The 23,842-nt window shown below is 40.0% G+C and overlaps 1 protein-coding gene across 1 annotated transcript; it reads right to left on the bottom strand.

Moving 5' to 3' along the window:
- Window positions 1-3,178: 3,178 nt before the first annotated feature.
- LOC113071553 (kin of IRRE-like protein 3) lies at window positions 3,179-23,475 on the bottom strand (the record flags this gene model as incomplete). The annotated part of the gene is made up of 3 exons (XM_026244904.1): window positions 22,979-23,475; window positions 13,158-13,307; window positions 3,179-3,336 (listed from the first exon to the last, which is right to left on the bottom strand). Coding segments are annotated over exons 1-3 (447 nt in total), but the record flags the coding sequence as incomplete, so codon positions are not given.
- Window positions 23,476-23,842: the final 367 nt, after the last annotated feature.

Genomic DNA, 23,842 nt, shown 5'->3' on the forward strand with positions numbered 1-23,842 from the left:
TATTACCACGTATTAATTTCACTATAAGAGAGATAAGCGTTCTGTGGCTTTGTTTTTCCATCTCCCTCAGAAGGAGTGTAAAGTTCCATCTCTGTTCCTGGGGTTAAAAGCCATTCTTTGATTAACTAATTTAATCCTGCACCTCCAGTTCTGATTAATTTCCACCATTTTACGGTGCAATTAATTAGATGCCTTTTTACTTCTCTCCTCTCCCACTTTTAATTTCAGTGGCAAAACTGCAAGAAGGTTAATTAAGAGGGGGGTGCTGAGGGGAGGGGGTAGAAGTGAAGGGGTGGAGGCAGACTGATGTTTCAAGCATTAACAGAAGAGGCTAAATTTGGCAAAGTTAAAGCGTGAAGGCGACAGTCAATCTCTTGTGTCTGCGGAGCTGCGCCGCATGCTACCTGCTTCAGCAGCATGAAACAATTTGCCACTTTCAGTTTGATACTAAAGTTAATTAGAACTCTATCTGAAATATTGAAATATTCTCTCAAGGCGGGCATTACTATTTAAAAGCCTTACACTAATTAAACAGAAATTTAAGTCTTGGGGGTAAAATTACATTTTAGAGACAGATGAGGAGGGAAAGGTGAAGTTTTGAGAAGTTGTGTAGCAGGGAATAGAAAAATAGTAAACAAACAAAACAAAAATGGTTAATTGATACAGTATATCTATCTACAGTCATGTGAAACTGGATTTTGGTATCTAACATAGGTAAGATAAGTTTGGCTTAACTTAGATAAGTGTTGTAAGACACTTTACATGGAATCACAGTAAAATTTGTCTTTAAAATAGGTGATTATTTTGTTAAGCTATGTTAGTGGTGACAAAATCTGGACTCTGCAAAATGAGCCACAACTTAAAACGAACTATAACATGTCCTTTTAAAAAGCTGACCTCTCTGAAATCTGTTTAAAAATTCACACACTTGGCAAAAACCTCAAATCGCTGACCTGTTCTGAATTTCCTGCGTCCCGTCCATATGCTGCTTTGCCTTTGTTGTGTCTTATCATCACATCTACAGCACCATCAGTGTTTTACAGCAGCTCATCAGGTAATGGCATTCAGAGGCCAACAGAAGAAACTACAGCTCAGCAATGTAAAGATGACACATTAGTCATTTGAATCATTAAGCGTCTCCAGAAATTGCCAGCCCAACAGAAAGAAATATTCGCTGCATACTTCATACAGATATTGGCCTTCATTTGTCCTGATTATGAGCCTGATGAAGGGGGAGTGTGAGAGGGATTCTGCTTGTCCCATTCTCCATTATTCAGACCAAGTGATTGTGGCTTAATTGACTGCATTGCTTTTTAATAGCATGAATAGAGATATTGGAAAGCTCAACTGCCTACATCCATCAAAATGCCCTGTCCCTCACACCAGTTATCGTGATAACCAATAAAAAAAAAAATGAAGTGCATATCTTTCGATTAGTGGCGCTTCCTTTAGCGAGTGGGCTGATGGGCAATATGGCATTCAGTTACAGCAGCTAAATCAATGGTGTTTATCTGCTCTTTAGAAACCGCTAATAATCAGATCAGGTGGAGGGAGGAGGAGCATTAGCGTTAGCACTGTATATTTATACATCTGTGTTGATTACACTCCGGCTGCTTTCTACTCAGAATGACACTAGTAGAAGATCACAATGGGAAGCCGAAATTAAATATGTGTTTTGATTGCATTAAAATATAATTACGACAAATAGAGTTGGGCTGGATCACATATAAACGCATACAAACATCAGCTGTATATAAGGGAGCGAAAGCTTTTATAGGAGGGACGTTCAAGTGGGGGGTGGGAAATTCGGGGAAAACAATATGGCTTTGCCTTATCTTGCCATCTGTTTGTTTGTGTTGACACATTTTGCAGGGTAAGGAGGACAAACATGTCTCTGTCATTTCAGTTAGAGGCTGGATTTCCAGGGATTTTCTTCCAATCAAATGGAGCTAAGGGCTAAAGCGAATGAGTGCAGATGGTGCAAGCAATCATGACCACAGATGGCTCTCACGACGAGAGGCCATTTCATATGAAATTGAAGAAAACCTGCATATACTGTATTATCTTGCAATAAAGTAATAATAATAAAACAAATTAAAATGAAAAATAAAACAAGAAATAAAAACAATAATAATAAAAATAGATAAAATAAATACAAATAAAATAAAATTTGAAATATAAAATAAAACGTGAAATAAAATACAATAAAATAAATACAAATTTATATATAAAATGCTCATAAATAAATAAATATATATATACAGTATATATTCTGAATAGAAAAACACACTTTAGTACCTTTTAGGTACAAAGGCATACTTTTTGAAAAGGTACCGGCTCAGTGACAGCTTTTTTCTTTTTTTTTATTCTGAGAGTGGACGGGTGTTAGAAACAAAATTGAACACCTTGGAAATGTGCAATATTTCTTAATAAATGTTTTACCACCATTTGACTTTATTCTAATGATCTTGTAAGCTGTGTTTCATTCGTACAACTTCTGAATAGTCTCCAGTTAAATGTTCCCAAACTTCTCTCAAAAACTATCCAAAGTGGAGAGGGCATATGTTGACGATCATCTTTGTGCTCCAACTGCAAGTTTTATAATCATGACTCATTTTGTTGCGTCTGTGATTAAAGATTTAGCAGCTGAAACTCTTTCATGGATGTTGATTTTGTGAAGTTCTCTCTGATCCGTTTTTTTTGGAAACAGTCTTCAAGGCAAATATTGATGTTTGCTGTCACTTTTACAGCAGTTCTGTTGTACTCAGTCACCCACTGTTCTTCTTTGCAGATGAAGTCTTGCCATGCTTCGTGTTGTAATCATAAGAGACATGTTACAGATTCTCCTTATTTGGCCTTTGTTGACATCTGACAAATCATTTTTCACACACTTGCAAAATTTTTTGTTGAGACACGTTCATGTATCAACATCGTTTATTGATCATAGAACAGAATTCCATTCTGAAAACATAGTCCAAACCCTATCCATACCCCAACCATTAAACTTAACCATAACCCTAATTTATCCTTAACCCCCTGGTGTGGTTCAGTCATTGTAGACTGCAGATATGTTGATCCAGTCAAATTACATTCACATATATACATATTGCAACAATTATATGTTGAATTGGCTATTGAGACCCAACTAAATAACAACTTCAATTCCTCAGTTTTTTACCTTAGAGTACGTGGCTCCGTTCAGCACCTCTCCATTTCGGATCCAGATGATCGAGGCGGCGGGCTTGGCATTGTCTGCGTGACACGTCAGATTGAGGGGGTCGCCCGCTCTCAGGCTCACCACAGGCCCTCCGATGATAACGGGGTCATCAGGTGGAACTACACAAGACGGAAGAGGAAAATAATGTTGAGAGATCTGACAAGATTCCAGATTCAGAGATTTCATTATGAACTCTTGAGCTACAGGTGTTTCCTCTGGGAAACATTTACACAACATCCAAAGGTTAAAGAGTCACTGCCAGTGCCTGCACATTTTAATTTAGATCAGTTCATATCATCTTAATGGAAAGAGAAATGTTGCTGCTGGAAAACAACTTTCTAGCCCGTGATGGCATTCTGAACTGAATGGTGTGGGCCGAGCATCAAGGAATGAGGCTTGATCATAGTAGAGTGGTTTCATTTTATCTGCATTTAAAGAGAGCAGGTGTGATTTGTATGTATGTGGAAGCCATCAACACAGTGGGACTCAGAGCGAGGAGCAGTCGAATGTGCACGTGAAATGAGCATAATAACGTGAGCGAGAACTGAGGGGGTGTAAAGGCAATCTAAGAGCAGCCAGGAGACATTGTGTGAGGGCTGTTAAGACCAGCAGAAAAAAAAACAAGTTCATGAATGGCACTGATTACTCTCTCTGTTTAAAACACACCCAAACCCGATCATCCTGCGTTTTATTCAAACTCCAGTGAATTATTGATCGCCCTGCATGCTCATTACCGAACAGATCTGGGGCAAGGGAAAATCAAACTTAGTAAGCAGCTGGCGGAGAGAAGTTGAGTGTGAAAGAAAGAGAAAAGGACACAATGAGGGGAGGTCACGGCAAAGAGAAAGATAATTACAGTCAAGGGGTTGTTCAGAATTGCATGTCGCTGAGGTCTTTAATTAGCCTGAAAAAAGGAAAGCTGTTCAGTCTTTGCTTACACTGTTAAAAGTATTCAATGAGTACGTTCAGCTGTGCACACAAACAATATAAATTATTCCCACAGATGAAATTTTAAAGATCTGGAATTAGAGGACAAGCTGCTTAGCTACTTTTGTATATTACGCAACTTGAAATGTTGGAATTGAAATATACAGTAAAAACCACTAAATATAAAACTTCATGCAAATATGCATGCATGACCACTTCTGCATCACTCAAATCTTATGGAAACTAATTAAATCAGTGTGCTGCCTTGACTAGCTACTGATATAGTAGCCTACAAATCGCCAATGCCTGCGGAAAGTGCAATGAAGTGTGTGTAAATAATGAAAATGTAAATGGGTTTTCAAGTTCTTTTTACTAAATATCTGTATCAATTATATTTTAAAGGGATGTTCTAATAGTCTATTTTATGTATTAAACTATCAGACACAATCAGAAAATGATTTCTCATCAAAAGCAGTGTGACCTGGCTGTGGTGTTTAACTACAGAATGCTGTTCCTGCACCACCTACAGGGAGCTCCATGATCACGTGTAGTGAATTGTATGCTGCAGATGAAAAAAAAAAAAAAAGCATTCTTAATGGCCACAACTGTACATGTTACGCCATGAAAATATGATAATATATTAAACATAAAAAAGAAACATAAATAAATACAATTATCTCTATCCCTAAAGATAACAAAATTGTGCCTTATTACAAAATTGGTGCAGTCCATAAATGCAAGTTGTAGTGACTGGCGAAGCCATGGGTGCCTTTTATGAAGAGCAATATATACGTAACTTGAAGTTTTGTGACAGGCTTTAGCATTTCAGGATGACAAGAGTCACAGGTTTCTTTGAGAAAATCATTCACATGATCAAAAACTAGTCACCTGATTTTTCTCAATGCTTATTTAGGGATTTACAAAGTGTTTCTATTTTAGCAAATGTGTCTTAAGCAAGTGACATGCACATTAACGACATAAATCTTCAACGATCTACTCAAGTGGGTGCGTTTGAAAATTTTATTTGCAGTCTCTCAATCGAGCATTTTATTTTATTTGTATTATTATTTTTGTATGCATTCTCCAAATAAATCAAATACAATAACAGGTAATGTTTCAGTGCTTTCAGGGATGCCGCTATGGTTTCTATGATAAGTGCCCTTGGAATCATCTTAACCTTCACCCCTGTTATGGCGCCCCTGGTTGCATAAATAAAACATGACGATGACCATTGACCAACCCCTCAAAAACCAAAGTGACAAACAATAAAATGAGGACTGATAACAGTGAGTCATTTTCCCTGTGAACTTTTGCGTAATTGGTTTCTTGCCTCATCTTCTGTTTTGCCTATGAAAGCGGTAATTGGCAGTTTCCAGGTAATGACAAGGTTTGCCTCTAGTTATAATGGCAATAAAATCAAATATATTTATTTTTACATCTTGCAAACTGTAGATCTAACAGATGTATTTTTGTCAAGGAAAAAAAAAATGATTTGGAGGTGTGAAGTGTGACACTATGGTTTACTTGTTATCATTTGTTTGCCACTTGGAGGTCTGACTTTTCTGTTGCAGCCTTGTAAGTATACAGTACAGTAGATCTCTAAACGGATATAAATGCACTGTAAGTTTGCTCGCTTCAGGCTTTTTACAGGCAGTCTTGACTCTTTCTTGACCTGTGTGAATGGTTATTAATTTTCCCATGATAGGCCATTTTGAATACAACCAGTTCCACATGCAACAAAATGAATTACATTTCTGTGGTAGGTGTCCTTGGTAGGGCATTTATTTTTTGTTTGTACCTGTATATAAGGGCATTCAGATTAAGTACCTTTTTTATTAGTAGTTTCTTAGTGTGACCGTTCATATCACAGTAAGGCAAAGAAAGAAGAATTGCTTCTCTTTTCTTTTCCCTTTTTTTTCTATCAGCTAAATCACAGCTCCAATTAACTACTTTTAGTAGCAAAGATTAAGGAGGAATATTGAAGGCTTCTTTTCTGACAGATTTTTTTATGAATTTAGTCTCACCAAATGACTAAAAGAGGGATTGTCCATCTCAAAAGGGTTTATTTGAGCTCCTAATATGGAACTATTACACATTTGAAAGGCAGGTCGATGAGCCTGTATTTCTCATTGCAGACTTTAGTGATCCACAGCTGTACACTGTTCATCTGCCAAAAAGCCCTCTCACTACTGATGGCTGAGCCCATGCACTACAAATGGCACTGATCATTAAAGGAAGGAGCTGTTATTTCGGGCTGTGGCGTTGAGGTTTTGTCAGACATTCCCTATCTAATTTCAGCTCTCCCAGACACTCTTAGTCTGACAGCAGTACAAAGGGCAACCCTGTAGCCATGCAAGCCATCATCATTACCGGCCTGTTTGCAAACTCTGCATCCCTTAATGGCTCCAAATTAGCGCTTTACCACAGTCACTCAATAGATTTCTCATGAATCGGTCAGCAGTGCGGATTGATCACTCCTTTTTAATTACTGGCCAGTGGGCTGCAATTCTTCCACCTTCCACTTGGCTGGGAAAACCTTAATCCATAATCCAGTCCAGTCTTTATATTCTGCATGTCCTCATATATTGTCTTTTTAGCACTCTCTCTTACTTACTTTTAAAGTCTAAATGAATTCTACTTTGTGTATTCATCATGATTTAATTCCAAAACCCAATTAACTTTCCTTGAAACAACAAAAATTGAGACTTGAGACTTGAAACTTTCCTCGGTGACCGAAGATGGATGTTGTTCAGCTGCAAAAAAACAAAACAAAAAAACAACAACAGGCTTTCCATCTCACAAATTTTTTGCATTAGACATTTAGAATAAATTTTATTTATACATGTTGGAATATGAATGTATAGGGTTTGCACAGAATGCATTGTACAGAATTCATTAAAGAGCTAACATATGGATGAACAGAAGAGCAATTTCACAGTGAATGTATTTGTACAATATCTAAGGTCTTCTGGGGCTTCCGTATTTTCACAAACATTTATTAAATAATAAACAATCTGTAGCTAGAGAAAAGGACAGATCTCTCAAGACCTCAAGGCTCAAGGTGACAGAACTCTTAACTTGTAGCGTGTGACTGAAGAAACAATAAATTGCATGCAGGCAAATGGATTTGCAATTAACCAAATGGACTGAAACATTGGCTCAGTCAACTGGGGACCTTGAATTCCAGCAACAAGCTTTTTAAATCAACTAGATGGGTGATGTTTCGGTTCCAGGAGCTAAAAGGAAGAATGTGAGAGAGATGTCTTTGTTCTCCAGATTGGGTTTGATGCTATAGTAATTGCAGAGGTGGAAATCTCACTTCGTTTACAGTGGCTTCTATGGCAGTGGCTTCACAGGTTGGGTTATTGACATCAAAAACAAGATTGCTTAAGAGTGAGGTGCTATGGCCCGTAATCCAGCATAGGGCTAGAAGAACAGGGGCTTCTGGGATGGGGGAAAGCAATCTGTTAGGAACCGAATAGCTGAGGTGGTGTTTTGCACTAAAATGAGGCCAGTCTGTTTCAGCAACGGCTCCCGTCACCTGCTCATGCGGTTGCTACGGGCTGTGATGGAAAGATCAGCAATAAACAAAGAAAGAAGAGGAAGTGCAATCGAAAACATGCCAGGAATGGAGACAAGTGACATACGTGGCTCACTGGCCCAAATCAAAGCTCCCTTCACAGCGCTGTCACTAATGTGTTGCTTTGCAGGAGGCAGAATTCGGAGGTAAACACAAACTGATCCATATTCTCTCTCCATTACTTTCGCTTCTCTCCGTTTGGCAGGGGCTGTACGTGTATGGTTTCAATGGCTCGATGCATGAGTGATGCCCGGCCAGATTGCCTGAGTTATAGCAGAATGGAGTCAGGCGATGGGAAACCAAAGCTGATGGAAAGAAAATAAGATTTTCCTTCGAATAAGCATCAAAGTGTGCAGGAAATAGAGGTGCTGGGGCACTGGCGGCGAGCGTAGGCTGGGTTTTGGCGTGACCACTACAAGCAGACTCATTTTGTTTTCTGAGAGGTTTGTCATGGCTTCTGACTGCGCAGTAGGTTGGAAAGAAAGAGGAAGTTATGAGATGCGGTTGGGCTCCTCTAGTTGAAGAGGCATGGTGGGGTCAGATCGTGAATAAGTGGTGGGTGGAAGCTGGTGAGATGTTTCTGATGGTGTGGAGATAACAATGAAGCAGCAAAAAGACCCACCAACATAAGGTACACTTTGGAATATGCTGATGTGGTCTCTTCCAGGATAGTAACAATTTGGAAAACCATACGTGTCCAAACCATAAGAGAACATCACCATAAAGCAGAGAAGCAATTAATCAATGATGTACAAGAGTGTCCATGATGAAGAAAAAGAAAAATTTTATTATAATTTTATTATAATTATAATTATTATTATAATATAAAATTATATTATATTATATTATATTATATTATATTATATTATATTATATTATATTATATTATATTATATTATATTATTAGGGCTTGCCTTTAATAATAAAAAAACAACAACAACAACAATAACAAAAAAAAAAAACTTTAAATTTTGTAATATTTATAATTATAGATATGGTCTTCAGGGGTTACTGATATCACTTCTTGGTTGTTTGTTTATCAATTTATTTATGTATTTTTGAATTTAGTTTCTGTGTGTTGATCAGACCACATGATTTTGAGTTGGCTGACAAATATTTTTAATATATTAAGTAAAAGTGCTTTTTTGACTAAATAATGATAAACCTTATTCTAAACTACTTATTGTTTTCTTTCCAATAGTTGAAGTCCTTTTTTTTTTTTTTAATGTTATCAGTACAGTTGTGTCGTAATATTGAATGTATGTCTTCAAAAATAATAATACAAAAATATGGACCCACTTTATATTAAGAGGCCTTAACTACTATGTACTTACATTTTAATTAATAATTTAGTACAATGTACTTATTGTGTACATACATGTTTTTACATTGTACTTATATATAAAAAAAAAAAACTAAATGTAATTACATGTGTATTTAATTTCTGTAATTACATTTATAATTACACTGTTGACGCATACTTTACACCTTAACCCACCCTTAAACTTACCCATACCTCCAACCCTCTCCCTAACCTTACCCCTATCCCACCTCAATAGCAGCAAGTGTTTTACAATACAGTATGAACACAATAAGTACATTGTACTTATTTTTTTATGTAAGTACATAGTAGTTAAGGCCACCTTATATAAAGTGGGACCAAAAATATTATATTACATTTTAATGTAGAAGCTAAAAACATTCTTATCATAGAAATATGTATAAATTACAATTGAAGTTTAATTTGAATAATTTCATAAAACATATAAAAATAAGTGCTGATCAAACTGGATGTATGATCTACTGATTGTAAAAAGGAATTGAGAAAAGCCAAATGTGTCCCTTTGTCCTTACTCAACATGTCAAAGAGAATTACATCAGAGAAGCAGTGACAGCTTGACGTTTGTAAGTAACAGAACATCTGTACTGACTCTCATCTGTCATTCAGGTCACAGGAGTGTGTTTGCAGATGTGTGTGAGGTCACAGCCCAGCAGAGTGGATCTCCCAGCAAAGCTAATCGTCCGTTTAAATAACATCTGCTTGATTTTTGTGCACAGTTACATGTGCAATAGTTCAAACATAATGGTACATAAACCAGCTATTTAATCAATTTAGTCTCTGATATTTGATTTAGTAAGAATCATCTTTCAACAAACGCGCACAAACACAGACTCTGGGTTTATGGGATTTGGAAAGCTCAGAATGTTTGCCAGTAACTGTTGGTTCAAAAGAGTTGTGAAAAGTCTCATTGGTTTTCAACGAGGCGGCTTTATTGTTGTTAATGTGTTTCTAAACTTACTTTTAATTGCAATCCAGATCAAAGTTTCCAAGTCAAAGTTTCTAAGAACGGTTTGTTGCTCTCCTGAGGAGTGAAAAATTTACTTTTAGGTTTGGCGTGTTTGTTTGTATTTGACTCATATTTAGTAGATTTTAAAAACATCCTCTCTTGTGGAAAAAAAGAGATTAAATGAAGTTTGATGGTGTTCAGGGCATCACACTTGTGTGGAAATTAAATCTGGATCTGAATTGATGACCTTTGTTTATCTTCATAAGACTATAAGCAGGACATTTAAAAAAACTAAAAAATGCGAGCAATTGCATCTCATGATTTGCAATTAAAAGTTAATAATCTCCATGCCTTGAAGCTGTTTATCAAATCCTAGGCTAAGATGTTGAGATTTTCAAATGCGAAGTAATACAGATTCCAAGTACTTCACCTATTTATTTTTCCCGCAAGGACATTTGATCTGCCATTAGTTATGAAATCATAGTTATTAATTTGTGCAAAAGGGAATGAGAAATGAGTGGGGTAGATTTAGCTCTCGCATCTTCCAAGGATTTAATCCTTTGAAAAGCAAATATTTTCTAATGGGCAATTTCAGCACTTATAAGATAACAGACTATCAGACTTACAGACTGAGATCATCGGAATGCTTTGCTATTACTTTAAATATTTACTTTTTACTTGTAGAGAGCGAGCAATGAGATCCATTAACAAGACAATTAGAACGAGCAAAACTGAGTTTAAGATTGGGGATGGAATTGGGATGAAAAAGTAAATTGCTAGAAAGACAAATGCATAGAGTGTTAGAAATTGATAATGGCTTCACAAAAAAAAAAAACAATCAAATCTAGAAGTTCTGTACCCCCAGGTGAGAAATAAATGCATTCAAAATTTTCAGAAGTATGGCAGCGGTAAGTAACCTTTCGGTAGTTTTATAAGGCCAGATGCAAGCTCTCTCCCTCCATTACTCTGCAGTCTATTTTCTCCCAGGCTGAGATTAATGTTGAGGGGACACGTGAGAAGACAAGGATGGCTATCTTCTAGAGGGTTATATAATTAGCCCACAGGGCAAATGCTAAAAGAATTGCTTTTTCTTCATAACTAATTCAGAAAAGGTGACCTCCGGAGGTCAACCACAATCCCAAAACCCACATCAGCTCTGCAAATGTAGAGTTCAAAATTCTGATTTTACCATTGCGTGTCACAGCGGACACGATGCAGGTTTTTCTTTGATGAAGGAAAGGATTTAGTTGTTCCCTCTTCCCCATGAGCTTTTCCCAAGATTTTCAGGCTAGCAACCATAAATGGTTCATAAAATTATTATTATAATAATTATTATTATTATTTAGGGTAATTCACAGAGTTTGGGATTCATTTTTCCCTACTTTCAAGTGCTTGATCAGATATCAAAGCCTTTAGCGGGATTGGCTGATCTGGACTGTGCTGAGCTCTGTAGAGAGTACACCTGCCCTAACCTCAGCCTTCAGTCCATATGCGTCATGAATTGAGAAGCTCAGGGACCACTTCAGCTGTCAGCTAAGAAATACTGGGGAGACCTGGCGTCACACTCCCATTCCTGCCATCACTACGGCTCAGACCAGGCTTCCTGACATTATAAAAGACAGCCCCGAGATCGCTCTGCTACAGAGCTCACATATATTACAAGCACAGGTTAGAAGATCTCAGCACCAATTCTGCAGAGCTTCAGGTGCTACACAATTTTTATTTATTTTATTTTTATTTTTTGATAGTAAAAGTATTTCCTCAAACTCTGTTTTTTATCTCTCTGAGATAGACATTATTGACATGTAAATGTTGTTGTTTGTGTATTCAAATATATTCCTTTGACTGACATCTAAAAGTCTTGAAAGTTTAGAAGAAGTTGTTTTTGCAGCTGAGTTTCTTTTTTACTGGCGAGGGAATTTTGCTTTGTTTTTATCTCAAAAGCTCAAGAGAATATGATAAAGCATGATATGATCCTTTTCTAACCCTGTGAAATTAACCAATGAAGAGCCACAAACATCACAAAGCCACTAGCCCATTGGTGACCAACTTGACAGGAAATTAAACTAAGGAGGGACGAACTGGAGGTTCTTGGTTTATCGTTGGTGTTGGATAATTAGCGTTATCTTTGCCCATTGAGGCAGTTCTAAAGCAGTGCTAATTAAGGCCCAATTAATAATGACCACAGCAGGAGAGAATCATGATAAACAAAACAGCCCATGCATCATTGCTTCAAATTCATTTCCACCAATCATTTCACCAATCACACATATTTGGAAGCTGCTAGTATTGAATGATGTTCTGGCCATGAGGTGCTACTGATACTGGTAGTATAGTGGTGACTTGGTGGTGGTAGTTTGGTGATTGTAATTAGCAAATAAGTTATTTGCAAGGGAGAGCAACCTCAGACCACATAATTTGTCTACTTTCTTCCTCTAATTTCCCTCACTACATCCTCCCATGCAGGTCATTATTTTCTCTTTTCATTAGAGGAAATCAATAAAGCAAATCACATTCCAGTTGGCGAGCACATTTGCTTCATTTCTTACCCCACCACTTCCATAACACCACCCCAATCCTGACCCCAGTTGCGCCCACTGGTGCAAAGAAAGAGTTAAATTTGCTGGGTGTGGGTGGTCGGTCTGTAGAGCAGATAAAGCTACCAGGTGGTTGATTACTACCTCAGCACAGATAACACTGTTGCTGCCCAATATTGCAGAAACAGCAACACTGAATAATAACCCAATAAAACTTAATTAAGATTCAATGACCTCTCTTGTTTAATAATGAAGACAGTGGGATTTGCAGGAGGAAATTAAAACGGAGAACTTATGGCACTGCAGGGGAGTTTGGTCAGTGAAAAATCTATTTTTAATACTATACATTATTCTTCGCTGATCTCATAGTCAAGATCAGACTTTATCCTGATTTCATTTGTGGATGCAAGATTATTTGAAATTAATATATATATATATATATATATATATATATATATATATATATATATATATATATATATATATATATATATATATATATATATATATATATTAAGTTTCCTTTTAAAAGGGACTTTTGAGAAAGTAAATAAGCTTCTGCTGAAAGCAAATGTATGCAAACAGTCGTACATGCAGCTGTAACTAACCTAGCACAGTGAGTCGAGCTGGACGAGACCTCATGGCAGCCTGGATGGCCTGACACTCGAACACAGCATCATCCGTCAGCTCCACCCTTTGGATGCGAAGGTGGTGTTCACCAGTTCCGTGATCCCCGACCACAGCATAGCGAGGGTAACCTGGAAAACAGGGATGGGTTAATGCCCCGAGACCTTCAGTGACTGCTCTTAAAATGTATTTTCTAAACGCTTCTGGGTAGATAAAATCCAGGGAAATTGTACCTTGTCGGTTTCAGAGCAGTACTAACTTAGCACCTGAATTAAAGTGGCTTTTTAGTCACTTCATGACAGTGTAAAGTAAGCCTTGAATGCCACAGGGAGTTAGTGGTGGAGGCTGATGCAACGCTGGCTGTTTGTTAGCAACCACCGGGATATCAAAGGACATCAGTTGAATTTATTGTGTATTATTTGTATATGAGATCTCTAGAAGGGATAATTAAGTTGAATATTTTGTTCGGTTTCATGGATGTGTGAAAAACAATGATAACAACCATGTATTTTCTTTTTCATTTCTTCTTATGTCCTCCGTAATCCATAGTCTTTCTCTCCTTCTTCTGCAAAGCGAGAAGATTGACGACTTGTGTCCCACAGGCCAATGTGAAAAAGCCCAATGTGAGGCAAGAATAGGTGCAATAACATATCTATGACCTTTCTAAAATGAACTGAAGATGAACAGATGTGTGAGGCTTTCTAATGGTTGGAGTGAGAGTTTCTGCCAGTTGGAGTGAGACTTTGTGCCAGTTTGAGTGAGACTCACTGATGATTGAGGTGAGACGGTTTGTTGATTGAGGTGAGGTAGTCTGCTGGTTTTGCTATAATATGTTCAGCTGGTCCTCAGGCGTGCTGCTCTAGGTGTAGCACTTAGTAAACAGCACACAGAGCCAAGAAGATTGAGATGTGTTCCACCGATGCAGAGGAATGGTGATTTGCAGTTTAATAATACACTCAGCGGGATGTATTTCAGGGAAAACTGACGGTTTTACAACAGCAAGCAAAACCAAAGGCCTTTAAAACACATCAGCTGACTATTAGTCGGGAATTTGCATAAGGAGCGGATGCAGAAGCTTGGTTTGCCACTATAGAAAATGTAACGCAGGGGAGGAGACGTGTGATTGTGGGGTACTTTACAGTTCATTTCCACAGCCTCTCCATGTGAATGTCTTTACGGATCTAAGGAGGCAAAATACTCCTAATTAGGAAAGATTTGCAATTTACCGTGAGATCCCTAAAAAGTGCTGTCATTGCTGCTAGTGCAGTTTCTCTTTCCAAGTCAAGACGTTAATTGATGGCTGTTGAGCGATACAGATTTAATGGCGTCAGAAGCTGATCTCAGCATATTCCTCTACAGAAGAAAGCACTGTGCGTTTATCCCTCGATTTATTTCAATATAGCTTTTTATGTGGCTAAATTTACACCTTCAGAAGTGATCTCGCTTCCAGTCTCCACGGAGCAGCCATTTGAATCTTTGCCAGTGAATGACCTGTGGCAGCATATTGATTTTTACAGCATCCATCGATATGATTCATGTTCGCTCCAGAGAATTCTCTGTGACATAATCGTCATGCACCCTTGTGCTCTCGGGGCACTCAATGCCAGCAAGTCCATTTTCTATTTAAAGTGTTGTTGGCTTCGAAAAGCATATCTGCTTTTCAAACTGAAAGGTTTAAAACAGCATTTGTGTTTGTGGTTGATTGGGTTTATATAACCGACTCCACTTGTTTAGAGATGTATCACCCGTTATAAAATTGAAAGGGTGTCCTGATATCACCTATATTTCTTCGAGTACTGTGTGGTACGAAATCCAACCTATTTCTGAGCTCTACCACAGGGATATTGCTGCAGTCATCATTGTAATCTATAGCAATGAGGCTTGAAAGAGGGATGTACTTTAACATATTGCTGTAGAAAGGAGTAAAAAATAGACTGGACTGGACTAATGGCATTTAAGTCCTTGAGCCTGGCTGTTGAAATCACTGTGCCAGAAAATGCCAATTATTGCCTGTTGCCTCATTGGATCCCATTTACTTTTAATAGACCATGAAGTGTCTCTCATTTTCCCTATTGAGGAGAGAGCAGCAGACGATTATGGTGCAATGTGTTTTATCTGCCCACATACAGCTTTTAATTTCTCTAAGTGAGTGGGAGAGAGAAAAGAGGCAGGATAACCCCAAAAAACAAACATTTAATAAGCCATCAAAACAGACTGTGCCCACATCATTTAGTGGACTACTTTGGAAAGTTGTTTTGAAGGTCTTTCAAAAATATGGCGATATTTAATTAATAAACAAGAAAGGCTGTTATATAAAATGAAAATCTTATGTTAACACTGGCCAATTATTTACCTACATTTGACCTTTTTTTTTTCTTTTTTTTTGAGAAGGTAGAATTTTTTTGTTCTTCGTTCCGTGCTCGAGAATAAACAAACAGAAAAAGAAAAAAAAAAAAATCCCAAATTATCCATTTAATATTTCACTTGTTTATTCTATATGTCAGAAAGATTAAATGGAGAGATTTTCACTTACAGTAAGTCACTTGCTTTTATAAGTGTTCTCAAAATAATCTCATATGCCTACTTCAGAGTTTAAGAACCTCTCAAACTGTGATTTCAAAGTCTGCAATCAGAGTTTCAGTATGAACTCAAGCATTAATTACATATATAAATATCCTAGTTATTCTGTCCATGTTAACTGTACTCTGCAAGTAAGTATGTTACAGCTGTTTTATTTATGTCAGTCTGTGAAACTCAGACGAAACCTTGCTGAAAACTCAATGGGAAACCTTTGAGCAAAATAATTAACCCTGCCAACTGTCAGGGTAAAATTTAAGGTCTATAATGTGAACATAGAGCCAAATCAAGTGCTGTTTATTGTGGCAGCCAATCAAAGCAAGAGAAGCAGGCTGAGTCATTTGAATAGCCACTGACTTGGTTCAATACTGTGTTTATTCCTGATGAGAGATTGATGGGTGTGTTACAGGCGGCATCTATTGCCACTTAATGCCTAGCTGCAAATCTTGAGGACTTATTTCTCAGATAGATGCAGAATATATGCACTGGCTTCTAATGACATTACTAATTTATCAAGCACTATTAATTCACAGTAATGTGCAAAATCAACTTCTTCAATATGGCTTAACATTGACTTACTAATGGAACCACAAGACACACATTCTGGCGAAATGCACTACTTTTCCACACATATATATAAATAGAGGGGTGTTACAAGTTACACACACAGACACACACACACACACAAAAAAAAAAAAAAAAAAAGAAAAAAAAAAAACATTTTTGACTTTAGGGATTTACGTCTTGCAATAAAATGAAGGAGCAACCCTAGCTAGTCTTTGTGTAAGCCTACTCCAGTCAAATGACAAAAACAAAAATAAAAAAATAAAAAGATTAACTGTGATCTAGAGATTACATCAACCCACCAGTATCATTATCTGAGCCAGGCCCTTGTATACAAATGCAACCCAAATATTGTGTCTATCAGTGATGTCCGGGATGATACATATTTCATCTCTCCTCTGCACACCTCTTAGTTTAATATATCATTTTATAAATCATGCATGCTTCACCCAATAAATGCACAGCAGAGGATGTCAGAGAGAAAAATGAAATAATTCTGTCATTGATCACAATGAATCCCTAAGACAACCTACGTCAAGCAAAGCAAACAAAATAAAATAGCCCCATTAGAGTTAATGAATCCATCAGAACAGGAAAGGATTAGTCTTTATGTCAGATCGATGGAAGGGGGAAAGGGCCATGAATGGAGATGTGACGCAGTGATTAATGGTCGGGGAGTGAGCGAGTGCATCCGGCTGATGGCTTGAACCGCGGAAATTATTGAAAGAAAATCTGTTAATGACATACACAATTGTAATTTTCTTCCATTTGGGTTGTTTCTAAAGAATACCAAGGGGTATTAAGATTTGGATATATTTTTGTAGAAAGCAGGGATGGTAGAGTATGGTACTTATGTTCCAAGTCAATACTAATCAATACAATTTTAAAAATATTTTATCATACCAGGGTGCTATTCCAGAAAGCAAGGATAACGTCTAAGGTTATGTATGTAACCCTGGTTCCTCGAAGGAACGAGACGCTGCGTCGAGAACGTTTGGGGAACGCGTCCAGCGTGACGTCTCTGAATAATATGTATAATCAGTCCAAAGGAAGGGCGAGGCGTCATAGGCGGGTGATGTCAGAGACCAGGAAACATAAAAGCATGAGCGGCGAAGCCGGGATATCAGCCTCAAAGGATGAAGCAAGCACCAGCCAGAGATGCCGGAAGTGTGGCACTGCGACGCAGCGTCTCGTTCCTTCGAGGAACCAGGGTTACATAGGTAATCTTAGACGTTCCTCTTCAGGAACTCGAGCTGCGTCGAGAACGTTTGGGGAACGAGAATGCCCACGCCGCCAGACTTTCCAATCTCTGCCTAGTGTGGAAGAGCACAGGTAAAGCAAGAGAAGGAGAGGAGCCTGACAGAAATTGGGGAAAACCCGTCCAATGCCAAACTTTAGAAGGAAGTGAGTCTTGACCCCCAGGACAGGGGAGATCAGAGGACTTGAGACTTAGGACAGCATCCTGATCACCGCTTAGCTTAAGCTTCTTCTGGCCGGAGGCCTCAGCCTCAGCGCACCATGGAGGAAACATGTAACCAGAGGGTTTCTGCTCACTGACTGGCCACCGACAGGGGCGTGGTAGGCCACCATGGCCGCGACGTAGACCTTCAAGGTGGAGTGGGTCAACCCTGCGGAGAGCCTGCAGGAATCAGAGGACTCTAGACTTAGGACAACATCCTGATCACCGCTTAGCTTAAGCTTCTTCTGGACGAGCTGGCGGTCTCCGCACCAAGAAGTGAAAAGCTTCCACTTCAAGGCATACGGTTTCCTCATTGAGGGAGCTCTGGATTGGAGAACGGTCTTACAACCTCGGTTGAGAGACCAGAAGCTAAGAGTTGTGCCTCCTCAGAGACAACACCTACAGCCTCTAAGCTCCATGCAGGGGCGCACCCTCCGCCTGCGAGAGGAGATCTCTCCTGACGGGAACCTCCCATGGAGTGCCGTCAAAAAGAGAAATCAGGCCCAGGAACTATACCCGGCCAGTCCAGAACGGGGCTACTAACAGCAGTTCGACTCCGTCCCGGCGCACTCTCTCCAGAACTGCTGAGAGCAGAGCAATCAGGGGAAAAATGTACAGATGAAGCCTCGGCCATGTCTGTACCATGGCGTCCAGCCCCAGTGGAGCTGGATGAGTCAGATGAAGCCAGAGGGGACAGTGCGATGTCTCTCGAGTCGCAAACAGATCCACCCGAGTCTGGCCAACATCTCCAACTCTGCTTCATCACCTCAGTGTGAAGCCGCCATTCCCCGGGCCTCGGCCCCTGCCTCAACAGGATGTCTGCTCCCATATTAAGATGCCCAGGAATGTGAACTGCTCTGAGTGAGAGGAATTCGTCCTGGGCCCACACAAGGATCTGGTACGCTAGTTGTATAAACGGCGTGAGTGCAGAACTCCTTGATGGTTGATGTAAGAGACCACCGCTGTGTTGATGGTGTGCACCAACACATGGTGACCTCTTCGGTCTGGGAGAAAATAACAAAGTGCACAAAGCACGGCCAGCATCTCCAGGCAGTTGATGTGCCATTTCAGATGGCGACCACTCCACAGACCACGGGCAGGGTGGCCACTCATGTCCGCACCCCAGCCGGTGAGGGATGCGTCCGTCGCTAGCATACCGCGGTGACAAGGAGCTCCCAGCACCGGGCCCTGGGACAAGAACCAAGGCTTCCTCCACATATCTAAGGCACGTACGCAGCGCCGTGTGACCTTGAGCATGCGAAGTGGGTTTCCCCTCAGGGAGAACCCCTTGGTCTTGAGCCACCACTGTAGGGGTCTCATGTACAGCAGGCCAATAGTATTCACGTTGGACGCAGCTGCCATCAGACCCAGCAATCTCCGTGACTGCTTGACAGTGAGTGACCAGCCTTCTCTCACTCTCGCGACTGCAGTGAGGATCGACTCGATCCGAGCAGGTGACATACGTGCCTGCATTGTGGTCGAATCCCACACCATGCCCAGATAAGTGGTTCTCTGAACTGGAGAAAGCACACTTTTCTTGGCGTTAAGTCTTAACCCCAGCTCTTTCATGTGAGCGAGAACGACACCTCGGTGCCGAACCGCCATCTGCTCAGATGCAGCTGATATCAACCAATCAACAATGTGGTTGAGTCTGGAAAGTGTGGGGTGAGAGTGCAAGGCCAGAGGAAGATCCTTATTGGTAGGCTTTTGCCCCCAAAGCAAACCTCAGGAACTTCCGATGAAGAAGGAAGGAGATAAGTGCATCTTTTGATAGATCGTGACACACCAGTCCTCAGACTTGGCCTGTGCGGTCGTGCTAAACTTCAGTCCCCTGACTGAGATGTTCAAAAAGCACAGATCTAGAAAAGGACACAACACCTCATCCTTCCTCGGAACAGTGAAGTACCGGCTGTAGGACCCGGACTCTGCAACCCAAGGAGGGACCACCTCGATGGTCTCCATTCCTCAGAGAGAGTCTACTTCTGTTCCATTACCAGAGCCTGCTTGGGGCCCACCAGAACTGGATTCTGTGGCCTCTCACTACAGTGTGCAGGACCCACTGAGACACATTTGGCAGTAGTTTTCACGCTGCAATATGGTCTACTAAGGGAATCAGCCTCTCAAGACTGATCTCTGGTTGCATCAGCTCGATGCCCTGAATCGGCATACTGGCAGGAGACGGCCGAACTAGCTGCTCTGGAAACCTCCCAGGAGGTTGCGAGCCTCTTAGCACCGCTACGTTTCCGGGCGGTAACTGAGAGAAGCGCTTGCTGGAGACCGCTGCGCCCTGGAACACCGGCAGGGTTGGCAGATCGATCTCCTGAGGGCACTGAGGAGAGACGGGCACCGTGTAATGCGGTGTACACCGCTCTTCCCCAGAGGGGCCTGCCCTCCGAGGTCCTGAGCCGCAGCATCAGGACTCTCGTAGCTGAAGTCTCCTAAAAACAACCGTCCTCAGACCCACATCATCTGCTAGGAAGACTAGACCAGAGCCTGCTCAGGGCAGGACCCCATGAAGTACACTTGGCAGGGGCTCCCACACCGCCATGTGACCTCCTAAGGGAATTTTAAGGGATTTTAGTGGTACAGGTTTGGTAAATCAATTTTTTATTTTTTATTTTTATTTTTATTTTTTACTTTATGATGTTTGCCAATATTTTATTATTTTATTTTAGCACTTATAGCGTATCTTTGTAATATTTGTATTTAGCTTATTTTTTATTGCATCAAAACTGGTACTGATAATTGGTACTGGTACTTGTCTTTAATTAGAACTAGGAGAAAAAGGACCTCCTCGTAGAATGTGGGGACCGATACGAATCGGATTCTTTTGTCTGCTGATTTATTAAACATTTTGTTTGTGATTTCTCATTTTAATCAATGTTCTCCTGAACTGAATCCACACTTCATGAGACAAGCGTCATCCATGAATAGCTGAGCCGGCTGATATTGAAATGTGTAGGGTTTGTATAAGCTGTTGTACTCACCCCTTTTTTCTTTTTTTTCTTTTTTTTCTTTTTTTTCTTTTTTATGTGTGCAGCTGCTAGCTTGGAGTACGTAGTCGTAGATGTGTCAATTTTCTTTATTGGATGCAGTGATACTTGTTGACGCAGGCAAGACTGATAAAAGGAGCAGCTGTGCAGAGTTTTTTTTTTTTTTTCTGTTAAGTATCATTCATGTCAAAGCAGTGCACCTCCGCCCTTGTACCAGAATCTTGCTTTTAAAGTGCTCTTTTGTCTAAAGCACGGGCTCTCTGCAACTCTAAAAAAAAAATTACATGCCATAAAAAGAGATCGCAGAACTTCATTGAAATTCTTCATGGCCCTCTGAGCGCTGGTCCACCATTGATCCGCATAAAGACTTAGATGGGGCTGGCTCGCCTCGGATTGGGTCGGCCCTCGGCTCCCAGCCGTGACTGTTAAACTGCAGCTGATGTGCCGTTAAGTGCCGCTCTCTGTCTCTCTTCTCATAATCGCGAGTCCCGCAAGCACAGAACCTCTTCTCACCTCCCAACCCCCACACCCGGATTCAATTCACCCTCTCTTCTCTTCTTTTTGACCACTTTTAAAGCTCTTCTCCAAGTGTTTACACTGCCAGGGCTTGGCTCCCAGGAGTCTGATAATGACAAACTTGGGAGCGGAATGGATTTATCTGGGCTCAGTTGCCTATTGGGGTCTAATTAAAGGCCACTATCAGTGCCAAAATGGCACAGAGCAGCAGCCACTGAAGGTCAGAGGCAAATAGACCTGTGCTCTCCAGTGGAATACATATTTAATTTTAAGGATAAGCCCAGCAACTGTTTTTAAAGAGGCCAGTTGGGCTTTATATCATGCTTTTCACTGGAAATATCCCAGGATGTGAAGCAAAGCTACATCTGTGATAGGAAAATTGAGTAAAATGTTGATTTACCCTTTATGCTGCTCATCAAGTCTAGGGAATTGTGCTGTAGCAGCTTTGAGACTTATGTTAATCTTCACTTTTCAAAATGATGCTTACACCTGCTCTTTCCTCGCAAGGATTTTGTGTGCTGTAATCCAGGAAGTCCAATGTAAATGTCATAAAGGGGGACCAACTGTTTCCGACCAACCTGGATATGAATATGAAGTTTGTGATGTTCTAAGTCTGTAGGCAGACAGAATGTGAATCAAATGTTTGTTAGCATGAATTAAGCAATCAACTTTGCCAAACAAGCAGCACTTTGCAAGTGGGGAAGAGCCACACACTTGACAAGCTATTAACGGTTAAAAGTACTTAAGAGGTTATATTTTAGTTGCTCTTGTCCTTTTACGCCTGACACCAATTGGACAGTTTTTAAATCACAATCACACCCTCCAGCTTAAACTTGTGTACCAAAGTCAGCCTCAATTAGCAAAAGCTTTGTTTAAAACCAATTGGGTTATTTGAGAGGCAGATGAAGACTGGCTGCTAGTTGAAGTGTAAAATTCAATCAAATTTGCTGGAGCTGTGGGCACTTTTGACTTTCACAGAGTCATTAGAGTAATTGTTTACATTTTTTATCTAATCCGCCAATTTCTTTGGTCAAATGACCAGTTTAGATAAGTATGAATGTCCATGCCCATTTTGGTTGGTTTATGCAGGTTAGTGTTAGTCTAGCAATTGACGCTTCACTGTTTTGGATGGCCATATCTCTTGTGAAGATGGTGAAGCATGGTTAGGATTGTCAGTCAACACTGTCTATCTTGTTAAGCTAATTAAGTTGTTTGACTAGCATGGTCTTTCTTTAAAGTTGTTAAAGCTATTCAACCAGCACAGTCTTTCCTCTGATCCTCTGTTCTTGTGAAGCTAGTTAAGATGACTGACCAGTACAGTCTCACTTGTAATATTGTAAAGCTAGATGACCAGAATGGTAATTTTTGTGAAAATGGTGGAGTTAGTCAACCAGCATGGTTTGTCTAGAGAAAATTGTTAAGCAAATCTATCAACTTGATCTTGTTAAGTTAGTTAAATTGGATGACTAGCATGGTCTTTCTTGTTAAGGTGTTTAAGATGGTTGACTGCTGCAGTCTGTCTTGCCATGTTGTACAACCAATATGGTCTTGACTATCCAAAATGGTTAAGCAAATCTAGCAGGATGTCCTTTTCAATCTTGCCAATATTAAACTAGTTAGGAAGCTTCAATGGGAAAACAGTATCAAAATCAAAACCCAAATTGGTGATGTTTTCACTGTTTATGACTGTTACCTATAAGTTCTCTTCCAACACCCAAAGCGAGGCCATCTTTGATCCAGAGCACAACCCCATGGTAACCAGGGATAGAGCAGGGGAGCGTGACCGGCTGACCAGCCACAACTACCAAGTCTTGAGGCTGCTGCGCGAACATGGCATTCACTCCTGAAACAAAAGAGACAGAAAAAGAGACTTAAACTTGGATGTCTTAACTAACATTCCACTTTAGAGCTCCACAGACATCCATTAAGAAGTGGTTTAATGTTACACAATCTAATTTAAAGAATTTATTCAATGAACAACTCTCAAGTACTCAAGTGTGATTAGCGCGCAATGTTGAAGTGCACCAAGGGCCTCTCTTCAGCCTGTCAACACTGCATCTTTCACACAGAAAAATACCTAAAGCAAATGAAGTTGAACTCCATTAGAGATGAGTGGCCCGGAAAGGCTGTCAGCAATAACCTCTTGAAACCCTCTTAAAGAAAGGTGTCACAGATACGAGAACATAGAAAGAGAAGGAGAGGGAAAAAAATAGAGTGCAAAAACGACAGCCTTCAGAATCATCAGTATTCCTGTATCTGTCCGCAGACAGGTACAAAGATACCAGCGCAAAGATACACGTCACTCGGGGGGTCCAGTTTTGACTGGTTAGCATTGACAGCTGGCCCCAAAGATTTCTGTCTCCAAAGGGAATCTACAGTAGTTAGACGACAAATGTCTTGTATTTCAGACTCCAGTGGTACATATTGCATGTGCAGTCACAAGCATGCATGCTCAAAAATACAATGGTTGACATCGGCTATCAATACTGCAATGAGCTGTCTCAGTGGAGAGATGACGAGTTTCTTGCTGGCAGTACTGTATAATGGGAGTCACACT

The sequence above is a fragment of the Carassius auratus genome, unplaced genomic scaffold, assembly GCF_003368295.1.
Source record: "Carassius auratus strain Wakin unplaced genomic scaffold, ASM336829v1 scaf_tig00007535, whole genome shotgun sequence".
In the NCBI taxonomy this organism is placed as follows: domain Eukaryota; kingdom Metazoa; phylum Chordata; class Actinopteri; order Cypriniformes; family Cyprinidae; genus Carassius; species Carassius auratus.